The sequence below is a fragment of the Mesocricetus auratus genome, unplaced genomic scaffold (assembly GCF_017639785.1).
Source record: "Mesocricetus auratus isolate SY011 unplaced genomic scaffold, BCM_Maur_2.0 Super-Scaffold_100013, whole genome shotgun sequence".
Lineage (NCBI taxonomy): Eukaryota > Metazoa > Chordata > Mammalia > Rodentia > Cricetidae > Mesocricetus > Mesocricetus auratus.
Window position 1 is genome coordinate 22,888,636 of NW_024429196.1, and position 19,052 is coordinate 22,907,687.

Genomic DNA, 19,052 nt, shown 5'->3' on the forward strand with positions numbered 1-19,052 from the left:
CAAAAAACAAGCAAAATGAAGTACATAGAGAATGAGCATAGGCTGTATACTACTGTCCTATAAGGGGGCTGAGCCCTTCTGCTGTCCACAGGGAAGCCTAGAACTCACTCCCCTCAGTGGGGGAGAACCTATCTTCTAAAGTGAACGCTCCATGAAAAGGCAAATTGGGGGCCTTGAGGCAAAAAGAGATTGCTTAAAGTTTGGCTAAACTGGGGGCATGTTAAGGGCATCTTGATAGCCCCTTTGTGCAATCCTTCTTATGTACACCCCCAATTCACTCCTGCTGTTTGAGAAGAACCTTGTCCTCAGGGGCATATGGATGTAGAGCTCTCAGATCCCTGTATGAGTGCCTTCTCATGAACAGCCCATTGAGATGAACACATGAATGTTCTCTTTATGTGCTCTTAGGCAACAGTATTTTCACTGACCAATTCAATAAACATTTACGAGGCAGCTAGGTTGTGCCAGGTGGTATGGTAGGCATGAGCCAGGTGGAAATTCTCCTCAAAGAGGCCTCAAAGCACCAAAAGGGACAGATTAGTAAGACGGATGAATAAATGAAACCTTAAGATATGAGAGTTCTTCAAAATACTAAACATAATGTTGTCCTGGGATCCAGACACCTCCCAAGAGAAATGAAAGCATGTGCCGGTGCAAACACCCATACACAAAGTTCACTGCAGCATTGTTCAGAGTGAGCAAATGGTACAGATAATGTATTGAACTAATGACAAACATTCCCGACCCTATTCAGTATTAGGTATCAATGACAAGAAATGAAGTTCTAATTCATGTCACACCATGAATAATCCTGGAAAAAGTCAGGCACAGAATACCACATGTTGTATGAGTCTATTCAGTCTAGATTGGGCAAATCTATAGTCATAGAGCATGAATGAGAGGCTGCCTTGGGGTTGAGGAAAATGGAGAAATGGCCACTAATGATATAGGGGTTCCTTTTAAAGATCCAAAGTGAAGTTGATTGTGGTGAAGGTTGCCCATTTTGTGAATAGGCTGAAAACTGTTGTGTTGTATATTTTAAATGGATGAATTATATGGCCCATGAATTCTGTCCATCTTGTCACAATGGGGGCTGCAGAGATGGCTCAGTAGTTAAGAACACTTGCTGCTCAACCTCGAAGACTGGAGTTCAGATCCCAGCACCAACACTGGTCAGCTCACAGTTGCCTGTAACCTACAGGCATAGTATCACATGCCTTTAGTTACAGCACTAAGGAGTCAGAGGTAGGTGGATTTCTATGAGTTTGAGGCCAGCTTGGTCTATACATCGAGTTCCAGGCCAGTCAATGCTACATAGTGAGACCCTGTTTCAACAAAACTAAAGAACAAACAAAACTTCTAAATGTCTGTGACACTGGCTCTAAGAATCTGATGCTCTATTCTGACCCCTGCAGGCACCACACATACCTGTACACACACACACACACACACACACACACACACACACACACACACACACACACACACACACAGAGAGAGAGAGGGAGAGAGAGAGAGAGAGAGAGAGAGAGTCCTTCTGTGTGGATGTGGGGCATGGGGGACCCAGAGTGAAGTGAAGATTGAGAAAGTAAGGCTTGAAACTTGAATGTCAAGGTTTCCACAGCCCTTTGAGAACAGAGGACACATGTTAGAAATGAGTTCATGGGTGTTTTTTCCTTTTTTGTTTTTCAAGACAGCCCTGTACAACAGCCCTGGCTATCTGGAACTCTTTTTGTAGACCAGACTGACCTTGAACTCACAGAGATCTGCCTGCCTGTGCCCCCTGAGTGCTGGAATTAAGGGTGTGTACCACTATGCCCAGCTGGATGTTTTATTTTCATATAATCATGCAAGAGTGTTTTCCTTGATTGACTCAATAAACATTTATGAAGCAATTAGCTTGAGCTAGTTCCTATATTAGGGATGAATGTGATGTACATCTTCCTTCAAAAAGACTTTATGGAGCCCTATCAGAATGGAAAGCTTTGCCACAGACCCAGAACCAATCACTCCCGAGGATGCCAAGGTACCCTTGTGGTCCCAGATCATAGGAGTGTGCTTGGGCATGGAGAAAAGTTACACACACACACACACACACAGACACACACAGACACACAGACACACAGACACACAGACACACAGACACACACACACACACACACACACACACACACACACACACCAGGGCCAGGCTACTTGGACTCAATTCCAGCTCTGGATTTACTGAACTTTATGTCCTGAGCAAGTCACTTTACCTCCCTATTCTTTAATCCCCTCCCCTGTGACAGGAGAATTAGCACCAAGGCCCCTTGCAATGGGGCCTGGTAGGCTCTGAGCATGTCATATATGTTGACATCATATGGCAAGGAATCACTGACAAGTGACCGGAGGGCTGCTCGAGGTCATCCTCCCCAGGATGTGCAGGACGAAGGGATGAGATAAAGTGATGAGATGTGGAGGCAGCTACTGCAGTCATGCGTGACAGATGATGTCTGGGGAGGTCAGAAGCAGCAGAGATGACGAGGAGAGAAAACGCTTGGGTAGACTCAACGAAAATAAACTCTAGGATGCGGTGACTAACAAGCTAAAGGCCGGAGGGGTTGAGGTGTGCCTTTAGGCGGCTTCTGAGTTTATGATTGGGTAACTGGGTGGATGGATCATGGGACCATTCACGGAGATGGAGAAAACAGAAAAAAGAGAAAGTGCAAAAGTCATGTCACTGGCCAAATATAGGATACGGTACTTATGGGATCTAAACCAGGCCTTAGTCGTCATCATCATCATCATCATCATCATCATCATCATCATCATTGTATATTATTTGTACAAAATAGTTTCATGTAAACTTTTCATGTATGTATATTGTTTTGATCATATTTGCCCCCGATTTTCTTCTCTTGTCCCTTCCCCCTCCCAATAGTTTCTCATTACCTCCAATATAAGCTATATGTTACACGAAATAAACTTGTTATGCAACATTGTATATGCAATCTGTGTTCTACCTATGAACTTTATCCCTTGATCAAGGGCTCCATGTTTTGCTTGACAAGTATCATGGACCAGTGGATCAAGTGAGGAAGTCCTGCAGGTGCCATCAGGATGGCCCGCCTGTCTCAGTGAGCATCCACACATCAGGGTGTATTCCAGATATCAGGGGCCATACTGGTCGGACATTTGAATGCAAATGATCTCTGAGTTAATTCTCTCTTCCTCTGGCCCCATATGTTTCAGCCATGGTTACCAGGGTCCTTCCCTCCCTTGAGAAAATGCAAAGAACTCATTGAAACATACTGTTGGCCTCCCCCTCCCTGACTCAGGCTGAGTACTCCTCATAGCACCTCCTTGGGCATGGATGTTGGAAAGGACACTTCAAATCTGTCCCTGCCAGGGCCCCCATCAACTACAAGCCCCGCTTCTGTGGAGGTTTTTCCAGGCGCCAAAAACATCCCCAGTGCTCTGGCCAGGAACAGCCAATGGAAACCACAGCCAGGACCCCTCCCTCTCTCCCCCAGTGGCACCCCAGCTTCCTGCCTCCTGTTTCTCTCTCTCTCTCTCGCCTGTCTGCCTGACTCAGAAGTGAGGACTCACTGGGCAGCAGCTTCATCGGTACTGGGGGCTCCAAGACTCCTCATCTTAGCGTCTGCCCTGAGGTCTCTGGAGGTGCACTGCAAAGATGTCCTGGAGACAAGTCATTCTTCTGTCATCTCTCTTGGCCATGGTGCTCCTGTGTAGTGAGTATGGGAGGACCGAAGGGTGGGCTGTGCTGGCTACACAGTAAGACCTTCGTATGGGTCAACTTGCTCAGGTGGCATAGGTAGGAAGGAGTGTGTTTATTAAGGTAGCTATGCTGTGTGTGTGTGTGTGTGTGTACAAGAAAATATAACAGAGAAAAGTAGCAAAGATAACAACTAGAAAACAAGCCAGCTCATATGGTAGATCCCCATAAGGACTGGCTCTGTGACTAGTATGTTGAGGGGCAGAGGGCCCCGAAAGTAGTCTAACAAGCTACCGCACCCAGGATTATTGAAGCCCCACTGGGGTCTCTGATGCTGCAGCCTTTCTCTATATCCCACCCCACAGTGTTACAAGAGGGGACCAGTGCTTCTGTGGGCAACAGACAGGCAGCAGGAAAAGAGGCGCAGGAAGGTGAGTCTAGAGGCTACCCCTACACGCAGGACAGACGGATCCTGCCCCCCACTCCATGCTGGTTGTGAAAAAGCACTTTTCCGGTTTCAGGCATGAAACAGAAGATTTTCATGCAAGAATCTGATGCCTCAAATTTCCTCAAGAGGCGTGGCAAGAGGTCTCCCAAATCCCAAGATGAAGTCAATGGTAAGAATGCCCGATGGTCTCCCTCCCACAATGGAATGCCAAAGCCTCCGATATTAGGGGGACTAGAGCTCTAAATGAGCAACAGTACTATTTTTGGGGCCAGTGAGATGGCTCCATGGCTGAAGGTGACCTGAATCTAATCCCTACCCACATAGTCGAGACAACTGACTCCTACGAGTTGGCCTCTGACCCCACATGCACACACATCCATGTGTCCCTAACAAATGAAATAAAAATGTACAGATGGTATCACATTTCACTGGTTGTGGGTTACAGGTTGGATTAATGTTGCATCAAGGAGCAATAAAAACTGTGCCATGTCAAGAGCCCCAAGACGTAATTAGAAAGTGAAAAAAACTTAGAGGGAATGTCTGCCAGGTCTGGAGGAAACAGGCCACCTTAAGCAGCAGTGTCATGGTGCACCAAGGACAACAATGTGGCACTCGGGGGACAGGTACTAGGGACCTAAGTGTTGAGAAGAGTAGGCTTGATGGCACTTCTGCTGAGTGACCTCAGCCACCTCCTCCCTCTGATCCCAACTTCCTTATCTGTAGACCCAGGGAAGAAGCTGAGGACAATGTATGAAGGGAGGGAGCTGGCATTTTTGTTTGTTTGGTTGCTTTTCTTCAGTTTAATTTTCTGTGAAGTTCCGTGTCTCTGGGACTCTGAAGTCCCTGGTTCTTCACTTTCTGACTCAGGATGCATTGGAGTTTCCTACCCCCAAACTGATTCCTGCCAGCCTCTGAGCTCAGACCATCCTGACTGGGTCTGTGGCTTGATTCTTTGCTTGTGCATGTGATGAATGAACTCTTTGTGTCCCTTACCACAGGCAGCAAGGTGATTTCTTGTTCAGTAAAAACAGCAGGATTATTTTCAAATGATGGGGAAGAATAGAGATGGAAATGCTTGCAGGGCCTTCTTTTTTAAAAATAGGAAGTAGTCTAAGCAACAACAGTAGGAAAATCGCCAGACCGTACACAGGTTGAAATTTGAAGTAGGCCAATGTCAGCAACACTGAAAGTCTGTGCTGGAGGTGCAGTCCTTGATTGCAGTCAGAGAAGCAAGCTCTGGCAGACTCTGAGGGAGGAAACAGGTATGGTCAGGCAATTATCTTCTCTCCTGCGAAACTGATTCAGAATAATGAAGTCCATGATTAAGACTGAGGTCTCTCACTCTGGATGAAAGCTCAGGCAGGCAGGCAGTGGGGGAGGCCCAGTATATCTAAGTGAATACCCAGGATTTCACAAAAGTGCATCAGTAGTCACTGGACCGACTTCTGTGGACAGGTAGAGGAGCATCACCTTGGAACTAACATGAACTTGGAACTGTTTTAGAATAAGAGATGGACAGATGTATATTTGTGTGTGTGTGTGTGTGTGTGAATGAGTGTGTATGTGAGTGTGTGAGAGTATTGTGTGTGTGAATGTTTGTGTGCATGAGTGTATGAGTTTGTGTGAATGTGTGTGTGTGTGTGTGTGTGTGTGTGTGTGTGTGTGTGTGTGTGTGTACACATGCATTGGAGACCAGAAGACAACTTTGGAAGTTGTTTCTAAGTTGCTGTCCACTTTTCTTTTTGAGGGAGAATCACTCAGTGGCTTGGAACTTGCTAGACAGTCTACTCTAGCTGGCCAGCAAGCCCTTGGGTGTCTCTTCTATTCCAGCTCTGGGATTACAAGTGCATGGCACAATGCCTGGCTACTTTTAAAAAATGTATACAGTGTGGCTGGGCAGTGGTGGCACATGCCTTTAATCCCAGCACTCGGGAGGCAGAGGCAGGTGGATCTCTGTGAGTTTGAAACCAGCCTGGTCTGCAAGAGCTAGTTCCAGGACAGCCTCCAAAGCCACAGAGAAACTCTCGAAAAACCAAAAAAAATGTATACAATGTATATGTTGGTACATTCTATAAAACACCGTTTTGGTAGATAATGAAATCCATTCTTTGTTATTGTTACATCAGATGTCCAATTTTTGGATGGTTTCTTTTACAAAAATGCTTCTTCAGGTCGTCACTCATGATGTCCTTGCTAACCCTAAACACTCCTGCAGCAGGTTTCTCATGTCTGGGGCCACCTCAGAGCCTCCAATGAGTTAGAAGGGAGACACTGCCACGCAAGGTGTTCTGGGCCAGGCAGCTGTGTGGCCTCCTGAGCCCGAGTCACCTCCTGAGGAATCTGTAGGATGTGGAGATGGACTGGACTATGGACTGTTTCTGTCAGGATTAAGTTTTCTGCCACTGTAAATAAAGGCAGAGCTTTGTGAAGAAACATGGGGCTTCTCTCAGAAATCTGTACTAAGGTAAATTCACAGATAACCTTGTTTTAATGAGTTAATTAGTATTTACATATTTACTTATTAATATAAATTTCTTGCTTCCAGGAAGGATTTGAGGTTTTCTTCCTTTTTACCCTCTACTTCCTTATTTCTTTTTTTCTTCTTTCTTCCCTCAACAAAAGAAACAAACAAAATTCCCATTTGTTGATTCACTCTGTGTTGTGTGTATATGTGCAGGTGCATGTCAGAGAGTGTGTGTAGAGGTCAGAGGACAGTTTGTGGATGCTGATTCTCTTTCCACCATGTAGATGCTGGGGTTCACACTCAGGTTGTCAGGCTAGTTGGTAAGCACCATGTAGATGCTGGGGTTCACACTCAGGTTGTCAGGCTAGTTGGTAAGCACCATGTAGATGCTGGGGTTCACACTCAGGTTGTCAGGCTAGTTGGTAAGCACCATGTAGATGCTGGGGTTCACACTCAGGTTGTCAGGCTAGTTGGTAAGCACCTTGCTGCTGAGCCATCTTCCTGCCCTCTTCTCTTCTCCCCCCACCATACCCCCCAGTACCATGTATTGACTTCAAGGCCTTGTGCATGCTAGGCAAGTCTAACACTGCATTCCGTGGAGTGGTGATGGGTACTGTGGTTGCCTTAGCTCTTCTGCTTCTCTTTCTTTTCTTGCATATCCATGTTGGAGGGCAGCAAGCACTATAGTCCAGTCTGTGATGTGAAGGGACCTGTGTCTTGAGAATGCAAGGCAATCTGAGGGGCCCATCTTCCGGAAATGCCTATGACCCATAGGCCTCCAGTGTGTTTTCCAGTTGAAGGGCACATTATAAGAACCTTTAAGCAAAGAATTTTAAATATTATCTTCCGGAATATCACAGCTCTCAGTCTTTTATTACAGAAGCCACCATGCTTGGTAAAAACTTATTTGAATATTGTTATTTTGCAGTGTTGGGAATTGAACTTTAGGACTTGCACGTTCTAGGCAAGTGCACACTCCCCAGCCTGCCGACTCTTGATTTCACACCCTTCTTAATTGCACAACAGGGTTGTCCCCCTTACGAAGTGGGAGGATGGCATTGTCCTTACCTCCTTTACTTTTTTAGTACGTTTATGCATTTATTTTGTATGTGTATGTGTATTTTGTATGTAGAAGGTGCGTGCCTGCTACAGTGCACAAGCAGATGCCAGAGGACAACTAGCGGATCCTAGGGATTGAATCATGTCACCAGGCTTGGTGACATGTACTTTCACCTATGGAGTTTCTTGCCAGGACCTCATATCTACCCTTTTAATCTCACTGCTAACCCAACATCCTGACTGAGACAGGTGCTCAAAAAGGACTAGAAGATATTCATCAATGCGAGATTCATTTTAAAATTTCTAATTTTTACTGTGTGTGTATGGGTGTTTTGTCTACATGCATGTAGTATGTATATAGCATACATGCCTGGTGCCCATGGAGGCCAGAATACCGGCACTGGATTCCCTGGGATTGGAGTTACCAGTGGGTGCTGAGAATCAAACCTAGGTCCTCTGGAAGAGCAGCCGGTGCTCTTGACTGCTGAGCCATCTTTCCTGCCCCATGTTAACTTTCAATCTAATTACTCTTTAGAGAATTCATTTCTCATCATGGGAGTTCAAGTTCCTAAATGGCCTTGTACTTGGATCGTACCTCTAACTTTGTGACCAAAGCCAGGCCCTTTCCCCTTTTGGGCCTCTATCTTCTCCTCTGCAAAATGGAGAGAATGGCCTCCCAGGCCCTTCATGTTTTAAAGTCCAGGTGAGGCATAAACCATTTTAGCAGAGCCCTTGATCGCCACTCTCCACATCAGATCCCGTTTCTCGGACACAGCTTGGTGTCCCTCACACGGTGCCCCCCTTGCTCCTTTCTCAAGAGCGACTCTGTCTTCACAGCGGAAAACAGACAGAAGCTGCGGGATGATGAGCTGCGGAGAGAGTATTATGAGGAACAAAGGAATGAGTTTGAGAACTTCGTGGAGGAACAGAGAGATGGTAAGCGCTCCCCAGAAGCTTTAGTGAGGAAAACCCAGGCTCACTCCCATGGTTCCCTGATGTTGGCTGGAGGAGGGAGGCAAGGACACAAATGTGTCCATTTCCAGTTCCTCTCCATGGCAAATGTGAAAAGAACAAGTCACAAAAATGGCTATGCAGACTTGAAAAGTTATGGAAGAGGACAAATGACATGTGGGGACACACCGGCTTGGGGACAGTGGAGATCGGGGGTTTATTGGCTGACTGCATGGAAATAACCTCCCCATCTCTGTTTAGGAATCACTGTGGATCTAAGCACCCAAAACTGTGACTTGGCTCCTACAGGGTTGAGGGGTGGATATCAAAGTCATGATCAAAAGCTCCTTAGAAATCAATATACCAATTATGAGTGCTACTTTATCCAGGAAACTGAACACCACTTACCTATTCACTCCAATCAGTGTTCTCCTTTTCTTTTTTTCATTTTCATGTGTGTGTGCTCATGCGTGCACATGTGGAGGTCTGTGGTTGATGTCAGGGATCATCCTCAGTGGTGCCTCCCAATCAACTCTAGAGCTTGCCAATATGGGTAGTCTCACTATCCAGCTTGCTTTGGCAAGACTGTCTCCTCCTTCTGAGGCTGGGGACACTGTGGCCACCCAGCAATCTATATGGAATTTGATGCTCTGGGCTTCACACTTGTATGTGGGAAGGTCATTATCTACTAAGCGATCTCCCCAGCCTATAACAACACTCTGGTCAAGAGAACTGACCACACAAAAGCACTGTTTTTTCCCCCTGACTTTTAATAACTATATTCTATCTTGGCTAATCAATCACCCAATGGAACATGGATCCTGAAAGTTGTGTGTTGTTTTATTTGTTTGTTTTTTGGCATGGGTTTCTGTGCCTTCACCCATCTGTTGGAGGTGCCCTTTTTACTAAGCCTTCATTCTTTTCAATAGAATAGAGCAGATGCAGAGAGCCCAGGGTCTCTGACAAGGCAATGGGCACATCTTCTTTCTACACACAGAGCTCCTATCTGCCCTCAGGACATGCCCACACCAGGTCTTGGTGGAGGAGGTGTGGGTAGGTAAAGAGTTCAGGAAGGTTCTGTCTGAGCCACAGCATCACCCACAGCAAGCATCCTTAGGGACACTTAATGGAGAGAGAGGGAGAGGAAGAGGATGGAGGAGAGATGGGAGGAAGGGGGATGGGGGACAATGAGAATGTGAATATTTCTCTTTGGGTCTTTTCCAGTTTCAAGCTTGACATGCTCACACACAGTCTCTCAGAACCTCCTGGCACACCAGCTTAGGCACAAAGCTTCCTTCCATTCAGGTTTTGTTGGCTTTCAGTTCTCCTTGTTTATGGGCTCCGGTGGGTGAGAAGGTCCTTCCTCTAAGGGCATAGTGAAAAGACTCTTGCTGCTAGGGACTGAGGGCTGAACCTGTGCCCAATGCCCTTCAGGTGGCACCTAGCTAAGCCCTGCAAGCAGGTGTTGGGCTCAAATCCTAGGAAATCAAACTTTCTTGGGAACATAGTGTAAGGAACACAGCTTGTCACCTTGGGAGCAAATGCTTCTGTTAGAGGCTTGTTGGTCTTGGCGAGCAGCTGAGGAGAGCTGTCTTGTTTTTCAAATCTGAGTATTTGGAATCCAAACTCCTGTTGGTGTGATTTTTTACTCACACTGTTCCTAATAACACTCAACACAGTGCTGTTTTAAGTGTTTCAGGCCTTTGCCAGGCCTCGTAGTACTGGTATTGAATCCCACAGGCTCAGCAGAAGTGTGCATCTTCAGTAGCCACGGTATCTGACACTTGCATCACCTGTCCCTTTCCTAGCTAGCTTTGACAACAAACTTTTATTTTTGAAGCTTAGAAGATATAGAAGGGGCCAGGTATGGTGGCCCATATCTAATTCCAGCACTCAGGAAGTTGGTGCAGGAGGATCATGAATTCCAGGTCAGTCTAAGCTGCATAGTAAGGTTTTATCTCAAAAAAGCAAAACAAAACATTTACAGGGAACAAGTACCCGTGCTGTCAATATTTCCATGTTTGTTGTTAAATTGTTTTGTTATTTTTGTGCGTGCCCATGTGTGCATGTGTGTGTGTATGGGGGGGTGAAAGAACAATTTGTGGGAGTTGGTTCTCTCCTTTTATGTGGGTTTTAGGGATGGAACTCAGGTTGTTAGGCTTAACAGCAAGCACTACCCCCAGACGAGCCACCTCACTGGTCCTCCTCACACATACGTTTTCACGCGGGGCTTTTGTTTCCACGTGGCCATAGTGTTACTTGTTAGTTTGGTGTCTAGTCGTCTGTTTGAGAAGGGGCTGCAGAAGGCTCTTTCCCTCATTGCTGGCAGTATAGGTAAGGCAGTTTGGGAGCCTTAGTTCCAGTTCTGCTGGCAACCAGCTCTGACCTTTATCCTCTTGCCTGATCCAAAACAGAAACCTTTGTACAAATGCTCCCTGGCCCCTTCCAGCTCTGATCTCAGCAGCCTCCAGGACACACAGGAGCACTCAACTCCGAGTCTCTTCGGCAGTTGCTGTGGGTGCTCATCATCCGCTTCTGAGTTGGGTGTCCTCTAGTGTGCACAATGGCCTTTGTCTGTCCTCTTCAGAGCAGGAAGAAAGGACCAGGGAGGCAGTGGAGCAGTGGCGACAGTGGCATTATGATGGCCTGCATCCCCCCTACCTCTACAACCGCCATCACGTCTGACCTCCACCTGAAGCAACCGGAGAAGAGGGCATGAAACACGTCACCATCTCCTCCACCCACCTGTCTCTCTCCAACAGATAGGTCCACAGGTGAAGCTTGGGGACTGCCCAGGCCAACAGCTCCTGGGAACCCACACCCTTTCTTCTGATGTCTTACAATGCCTGCCTTTTGCTTCTTTGTGGGTTTCTTCCCAGCATCAAATCTAAATGATCTACATGTTGTTCCCTTGCTTAGCCACTGGAAACAGAATTAGAATGCCCATCAGATAGGACAGTTAAAAGAATTGCAGCAAACAGATTTTAAGTTTGCTTACGGTCCATTAATAAACATGCTGAATCAACCTTGTGTATCATTGTAAGAACACTCCAAGGGAGCCATGTGTCCAAGGGTCATGCTGAGCACATGCTCTACCACCCTAGCTTTAGATACTGAACCACAAGACAGGCAGAATGGAGGAACCACCCTCTTCCCAGGGCCTGGTGTTCACCTTTCAAAACTGGGAAAACCCAGCTGTCCCATCACAGCAAAAGCTAAACCCACCTCAGTTCATAGTGGCATGACGTAAGTATGGTAGCGCCATGGGTACACAGTTATCTCTTCCCCCATTTCTCTTTTCTGTGGAGCATTTGTGTGGCCCCTTTACTGGAAGCTTCAGTACAGTGGTCATGATGCAGGTTGGTCCGATTTCTACATGGGGAAGTTTCTCTGTGGGGTAACAGGTACTTAGAGAATTTTCTGTGCTTTTAAGTTTTTCGTTCATAACTCTTTTTTTTGTTTTGTTTTGTTTTTCGAGACAGGGTTTCTCTGTGGCTTTGGAGGCTGTCCTGGAACTAGCTCTTATAGACCAGGCTGGTCTCGAACTCACAAAGATCTGCCTGCCTCTGTCTCCTGAGTGCTGGGATTAAAGGTGTGCGCCACCAACGCCTGGCTAACTCTTTTATATTGAAACCAATGGTGTTCTTACAGAATGTGGCTAGTGTCAGGGTCCCTAACTCCTTTTTCAGTAAAATGGTGAAATATGGACCCTAACTTCTACAAATTTCGATATCAGTGATTTAAAAACATTCACAGGTTAGTAGTCTCAGGGACGCTATTGCTGGTACCATCTCACCTTCCAGGCCTTACCAGATAATCAGTGTGCACCCCCCTGCATGGTTTGCTTATTCCCACCCACAATGCTTCTGTTGAGGCCTAGCCCCAACAGAAAGGCTGTTCAGGAGCCTAGCTGCCATAGTTTGACTTTGGACTATCTACAAAAGCCAGGTGTTGAAAGGTTGGGGTTGATTTTGTGCTGCTGGGAGGTGGAAACTTCTACAGGTGGCCCAGAAGGAGGTGTTCTCGGACAAACACCTCATGGGGATTGTGCACCTCGACACCTTTCTTGCTGTTGACCAGGAAATGAGTGCCACATGTTCCAGTCATGACAGGTCTCAGGCAGAGCCACTGGGCTAGTCGGCCATGGATTGAAGCGTCTAAACCAAGAAGGAGCCTAACTCCTTTCTCTTTATATATTGCTTGTCTCCAAGTATTTGTTATCAGAAACTGGACATGCCATGCATGTAAATTTGCATGTGCTAACACTGGGAGAAATTGGTATAAACTAAAAGCCTGGCAGGTACTTAGGATGCTGAGGTTACGTGGTAGGAATGGGCATCTCAATGTTGAGATAAATCTCAACAGAAAGGATTTGGTTGGTTGCCTTCTATCAGCCCAGTCTCTCGTCCAAACTGGAGAACACACCTGGGTTTGAGTAGAGCAAAGTTCAGAGTTGTTCCTCTCTGATTTACTAGGTAAGAGACTCACATAGATTCCACCTGCTTCCTTCCCATCCCAAAGGGACAAAATAAGAGCCCCAAACTGTTTTCTAATTGTAATTCCTAAGTTTGTTCTCTGTGGTGGCTCCTTTACATACCTGATCCACTTAGAACTCCCAGATTGACCCACCTTCATCCATCCCTTCTAGGCCACCAAACATGAAGGGTGGTGAACATTCCTAATGGGGCTAATGTGTGGGCCGTGAGGCAAGCTTAGCTTGGTGTGTGCTCAGGTGGCCGGATTGCATGTTGTTGGGCTAACGATTCAAGGAAGGTTGGACTGTGGTTGCTTTTGGTTGGCCAGGAGCAAGATGACAACACAGGCGTAGAGAACTTTCCCCTTGAATGGGGGAAAGGTGCTTTACAAATTGACTACAGTTGTCTCTTGGTATCCGAGAAGACTGGGTCTCAGAGTCACCAATATCTAAAGAGGCCCATTTCTTATACAAACAGTGCATGAGCAGCATTTGCACAAAATCTGTCCCCCCACATCCTCTTGGATGTTCCAGTTTGTCTCTAGATTATGTAAATGTAATAAAGTAAATAGTATTATTCTCAAACTATTATTTTGAGAACAATGACAAAAATTTCCGAAGTTAGTGCAGATGTAATCTCTGTCTCCAATGTTTTTAGTCTGTGGCTGTTAATTTGGTGAATGCAAAACCCACACACTTCTGCATTACAAACCCATCTGGGTAACAGAGGAAAGGCAAAGTATTGCCCTCTCTACTTTTTTAGGGAGACAGGGTCCTAATCTGGTTGACCCTGTCAATTTGACCCACTTTCATTCACACCTGCTTGGCATCTCCTCCCACAGGCTGGTGGACAGGTAGACGGTAACAGCTGGTTGCCTTCTAATCCAGGGTCATACCGCACAACCACCAGCCTGCTGTGTCAGAGGGAAGGAATACTGGCACCAATAAGATGTCCAAAAGTAAGTAAGATTTGGGAGAATAGCCAGTTTAAAAAAACAAAGTTTAAAAAACCCTAAACAGTCTGCCCTTGGCTCTTCAATGGCTGCAACTTGGCATACTGGCCTTAGATAAAGAATTCTGGCAGCAGGGGCTGGGAGGAATTCTTTTTACCCCACTCACCCCAGTCCCCAACAAGGGCTCCATTATACTTAAGTTTTCAAATTCAGCCTAGGACTCCTTCACTAAAAGCCAAACACTGTCATTCTCTGGTGAGGATGATGCCAAAGGTAACAGGATCAGGAATTTGAGTGGCCAAATTTCATGGGCAACTAGCAACAGAGCAATTTGTACTTTTCTGGCCATGTCAAGTGTGGCTTCTGGGACAGGCTTCTATGCTTTTCTGTTCTTTCATCACTATCCCCTCATTCTGAAGAGGTTGAGGACAAATGTGTCAAAAATTTCTTACTGATTTCTCTTCATCAGGTCACATGTTTTATTTACAAATCTGGAAGGTGGGGCTGAGTTGGGAGGCTGACTGACAAAGCACATGCCTACCAAGTTCAAGGTCCTGGGCCCAACGCCAGCACCACCCAAAACAAACGAAGACAGTGACCAACGAAACTGTGCTTCACGGTGGATTTATTTATACTTCCGGGGAGCAGGCTGGTGATTTCCCGAAGCCCCAGGAGTCTTGTATTTTCTGTATACTTGTCATGCGTGTTTCCATTTGGTTGGGTTACTTAATTCCTAATTAATTTCCAAACAGTAGTGTTGTAATGATTTGGTAAGAGCTTCGTAATTTTGTTTGGTGAGATGGCTCAAAGAGTTAAAGTGCCTGGTGGCAAGCCTGATGACATATGCGTTCAATCCCCTGAGACTCACATAGTGGGAGAGAACCCACTATTGCCAAGTTGTCCTCTGACCTCATGCACCTTAGTTGTATCTATCACTTGCTACATAGTCTTTTATTTATTTATTTGTTATGCATACAGTGTTCTGCCTGCATGTATCCCTGCAGGCCAGAAGAGAACACCAGACTACATTACAGATGGTTGTGAGCCACCATGTGGTTGCTGGGAATTGAACTCAGGACTTCTGGAAGAACAGACAGAGCCCTTAACCCCTGAGCCATCTCTCCATCCTGCTACAGTCTTTAACTCTTTTTAAATACACTTAATGAACTCACTCATTCAAAATAAAAAAATATGGCTAGTGTAGATCATTCTCTAGACCAGAGGTTTTCAACCTGTGGGTTGTGACCCTTCTGATAAACCTCCATCTTCAAAAGTATTTATAGCCGGGCGTTGGTGGCACACGCCTTTAATCCCAGCACTCGGGAGGCAGAAACAGGCGCATCTCTGTGAGTTCGTGGCCAGCCTGGTCTACAAAGTGAGTTCCAGGACAGCCTCCAAAGCCACAGAGAAACCCTGTCTCGAAAAACCAAAAAAAAAAAAAAAGTATTTATATTATGATTCATAACAGTAGCAAAATCCGTTATGAAGTAGCAAAGAAATAATCTTATGATTCGGGGTCACCACAACACAAGGAGCTGTATTAAAGGATAGCAGCATTAGGAAGAGACTGCTTTAGACCATACACAACAATCTTCAGAGTCCTTCATGTAAAAGCAAGCATTTGTCTTCAGAATATAAAGAACTTTTATAACTCAGTCCAATGATACACACACAGTTGGCTGGTGAACAGCAAGCACATTACAAGATGCTGAACAGTACTGATGATAAGGGTTAAAACTGCAATGAGATGCCACTACACACAGTCAGAATAGCTAAACTTAAAAAGACTGACAAGGGGCTGGGGAGACGGCTTAACAGTTAAAAGTACTTGATGCTGTTTCGAGAGTGAGTTTGGTTCCCGGCACCCACATAGGGTTGCTCACAACAGACTGTAGCTCCAGCTCCAGGGAATGTGATGCCCTCTGCTGGCCTCTCTGGATAGTTGCACATAATCAGAAACACACACACACACACACACACACACACACACAGACAAATTATAATTAGATAAGACTGGCAGTATCAGGTTGGTAAGGCTGTGGAGCAAATGGGAGATTGAATTCCCATACACTTAATAGATGGTTTAAGAGAATACAACCACTTTAGAGTAAGGCTAGCAGTGTCTTATAAAGTTACTACACATATATTTATGATACAACCTAGATATTCCATTTCTAGACTTTACCTAAAAGATCCAAGATATATATACACAGAAATACTTCTGAGTGGATATTTGTAGCAGTTTTAGTCACAGCACCAAGGCAGAAATGACCCAACCAAAATGTTCAGCATCAGGTGATTAAATAAACCAACTACAGGCACACCCATACAGTTGACTCCTACGGACACAGGCAGCAACAAGGATGAAGCTCACAATACCGTGTCAACAAAGATGCAGACATCAAAGTGTGTGTTCTACATCATGCCATTTAGCTTAAGTTCTAGGGAAAGACTGAAAAGTGGCTTAAGTTCCTAGTGATTGTACTTTTTTAAAAACGTTTTTTGTGAGCCGGGCGTTGGTGGCGCACTCCTTTAATCCCAGCACTCGGGAGGCAGAGGCAGGTGGATCTCTGTGAGTTCCAGGCCAGCCTGGTTTACATAGCGAGTTCCAGGACAGCTTCCAAGACAATACAGAGAAACCCTGTCTCGAAAAACCAAACAAACAAAATAAACCAAAACGTTTTTTGTGTTTTTATTGGGGTATATCATTGGTAGGAACTGTTACCTTAAGGTATGCCCCTCCCGCTAATCCTCCTGGGATGGTCTCTGGGACTTTTTCTTTGTATTCTTTGTGCAGAAAATTTCCTTTTCTTCTTGGGGAGTGATTGTACTTTTAATCTTAAGAAGTTTTTAAGTTTTTCTACAAATTGCTTTCAATTTTAGCCAACTGACCTCTCATTTCTTTTTCAAAAACCGGCAAATGTAGAATTTCACTTTTTGAATTCTCCACAGTTCTGGAGAGCCTCTGTGTATCCAAGCTCTGCCACAGATGGTAATGCTGACTTTCATGGCAGAGTAGTTTTGATGGCTATTAGTGACGTACTTAGGCAAACAGATTGGTGCTCCTGCTTTTTCAAAAAAAGATTTTGCTTCTTCTCCTTTTACATGTAGGAATGTTTTGCCTGCATGTACATGCACTATATAGGCCAGAAAGTGGGATGAGGAGGATTCTTTGGAGCTGGAGTCATGTGGTGTTGGGATGAGCCCGGCTCATCTGGAAGAGTACTGACTGTTCTTAACTGCTGGGCATTGCTTCACCTCCTGTGCCCTTTAACAAACGAGTGCCTTGAGACATTATTTAACCAACTCCTGTTTACTTTGATAACATCAGCTTCCCTGGAGCTGCTGGTGTTTTAGCTTCTGTTGGGAAACATTCATTGGTTATCCAGAGGTCTCTATTTGCTATTCTGTAAGACTTTTATCTAAAAAGTCACTATTTTCTAAACAGAAACATAGAAAAAACAAACAACAACAGCAAAAAATCACTGCTGGGTGGTGGTGGTACACACCTTAAATCCCAGTACTTGGGAAGTAGAGGCAGGAGGCTCTCTTTGAGTTTAAGGCCAGTATGGTATACAGAGTGAGTTCCAGGATAGCTACACAGAAAAACCCTGTCTTAAAAAAACAAAAACCAAACAAAAAGCCAAAATAAAACAAAATAAACCATCATAAAGATACATTCAGCACACCCTTATTCTTGGTAAAGGATGCAGCCAGTTTCTGTTAATTGCTAAATGTTTACCCTATTCTATCTGCCTGATGATACAATATGGCACCAATAAATCAAGGAAAAAGAGAAACACACAGTGAGTTTGTATGAAAGTATTTAATAGTTGGTAAAAGCACTAAAAGGAGGATTAAAAGACTAATTTCATTAATGAATAATTTCAAGGCTTGTGAGTAGTTTTCTTTACCCCTCCTTATCTCAGAATATTCTGGGAAACCACACATACAATGCACAAAAATCAAAGTCTTCCAATATTCAGTATAAGTGGAAAGTGGCTCCACTGTGATTCCAATTATTTAGAAATTTAAAATTAAGTTAAAAAATGGAGGCATTTAGACTCAGGTCACCATGAAGCTTTGTAAACATATAACCATTTTAAAGACAGCCTGCAAATAAAGACTCCAGTTATGCCTTGTTCAGATGAGAACATGTCCCACACAGTAAAGGGCAATCCCCTGTCCAAGTTCTGGGTAGCTGTGCCACCCATTGACTTCAAGTACCTTTTGATTTTAATTAACGAGCACTATTTTTCTTTGTTAAATTAGAAAGCAAAGTCCAAACCCTTCTGAAAGTACAACACTCCTCAGAGGATGGTGGCTAGATCTCAAGGCAACACAGCTTGATCTTAGTAACTGTTTCCTGGGGCAAACTTCAGGTTTTACCCTTCAGATTCCTGACGCACATAGTAAAGTTCACCTGCAAGTCCCGAAGTCCACGGGATTCTGTCTGCACAGGAGGTTTTGAGTCATGCTTCACAGCTTCTCAAGTTGGATATCTACTCTATTTCTATCTCAGCCCCACAGCACTGTAAGCGGAGCAACTTCCCTCTCTGTATCAAGGAACCCAGTCACAGACTGGCTCAGTGACTTGGTTTCCAAGACAAAGCGAAACAACAGCAGAACAGAGGAATGTGGCTTCCAATGTCAGCACACAGACTGCGGGAGCTGCAAGGGAATTCACCACCCAGAACCTCAGTGCTGGGTATGACACAGACACAGCCCAGGCTTCATGTTACACACAAGGACACAAGGGCAGCAGCTGGGAGAGAGCCAGGCTGGACTTGCTCTTTTGTCTCTTGGGTGTCCATACTAACACTTGAACTTGAATGTGATTAAAAAAATGTGCCAGGCATTGATGGTGCACATCTTTAGTACCAGCACTCGGGAGGCAGAGGCAGGTGAATCTCTGTGAGTTTGAAGTCAGCCTGGTCTACAGAGCGAGTTCCAGGACAGGCTCCAAGCAATACAGAGAAACCCTGTCT

The 19,052-nt window shown here is 45.2% G+C and overlaps 1 protein-coding gene across 1 annotated transcript; it reads left to right on the top strand.

Moving 5' to 3' along the window:
* Positions 1-3,536: 3,536 nt before the first annotated feature.
* On the top strand, positions 3,537-11,662 carry Ucma (upper zone of growth plate and cartilage matrix associated). Its single transcript, XM_040755511.1, has 5 exons — positions 3,537-3,731; positions 4,081-4,146; positions 4,237-4,332; positions 8,524-8,622; positions 11,225-11,662. The coding sequence occupies exons 1-5, from the start codon at positions 3,674-3,676 to the stop codon at positions 11,320-11,322; spliced, it is 417 nt and encodes a 138-aa protein (XP_040611445.1). The 5' UTR covers positions 3,537-3,673; the 3' UTR covers positions 11,323-11,662.
* The last annotated feature ends 7,390 nt before the right edge of the window (positions 11,663-19,052 follow it).

Excerpts from the sequence above, each read along its gene's own strand:
- Ucma (XM_040755511.1), top strand. The coding sequence starts at position 3,674 with ATGTCCTGGAGACAAGTCATTCTTCTGTCATCTCTCTTGGCCATGGTG. Across the intron at positions 3,732-4,080 it reads GGCCATGGTGCTCCTGTGTA|TGTTACAAGAGGGGACCAGT; the intron begins GTGAGTATGGGA and ends CCCACCCCACAG. Across the intron at positions 4,147-4,236 it reads AGGAAAAGAGGCGCAGGAAG|GCATGAAACAGAAGATTTTC; the intron begins GTGAGTCTAGAG and ends TTCCGGTTTCAG.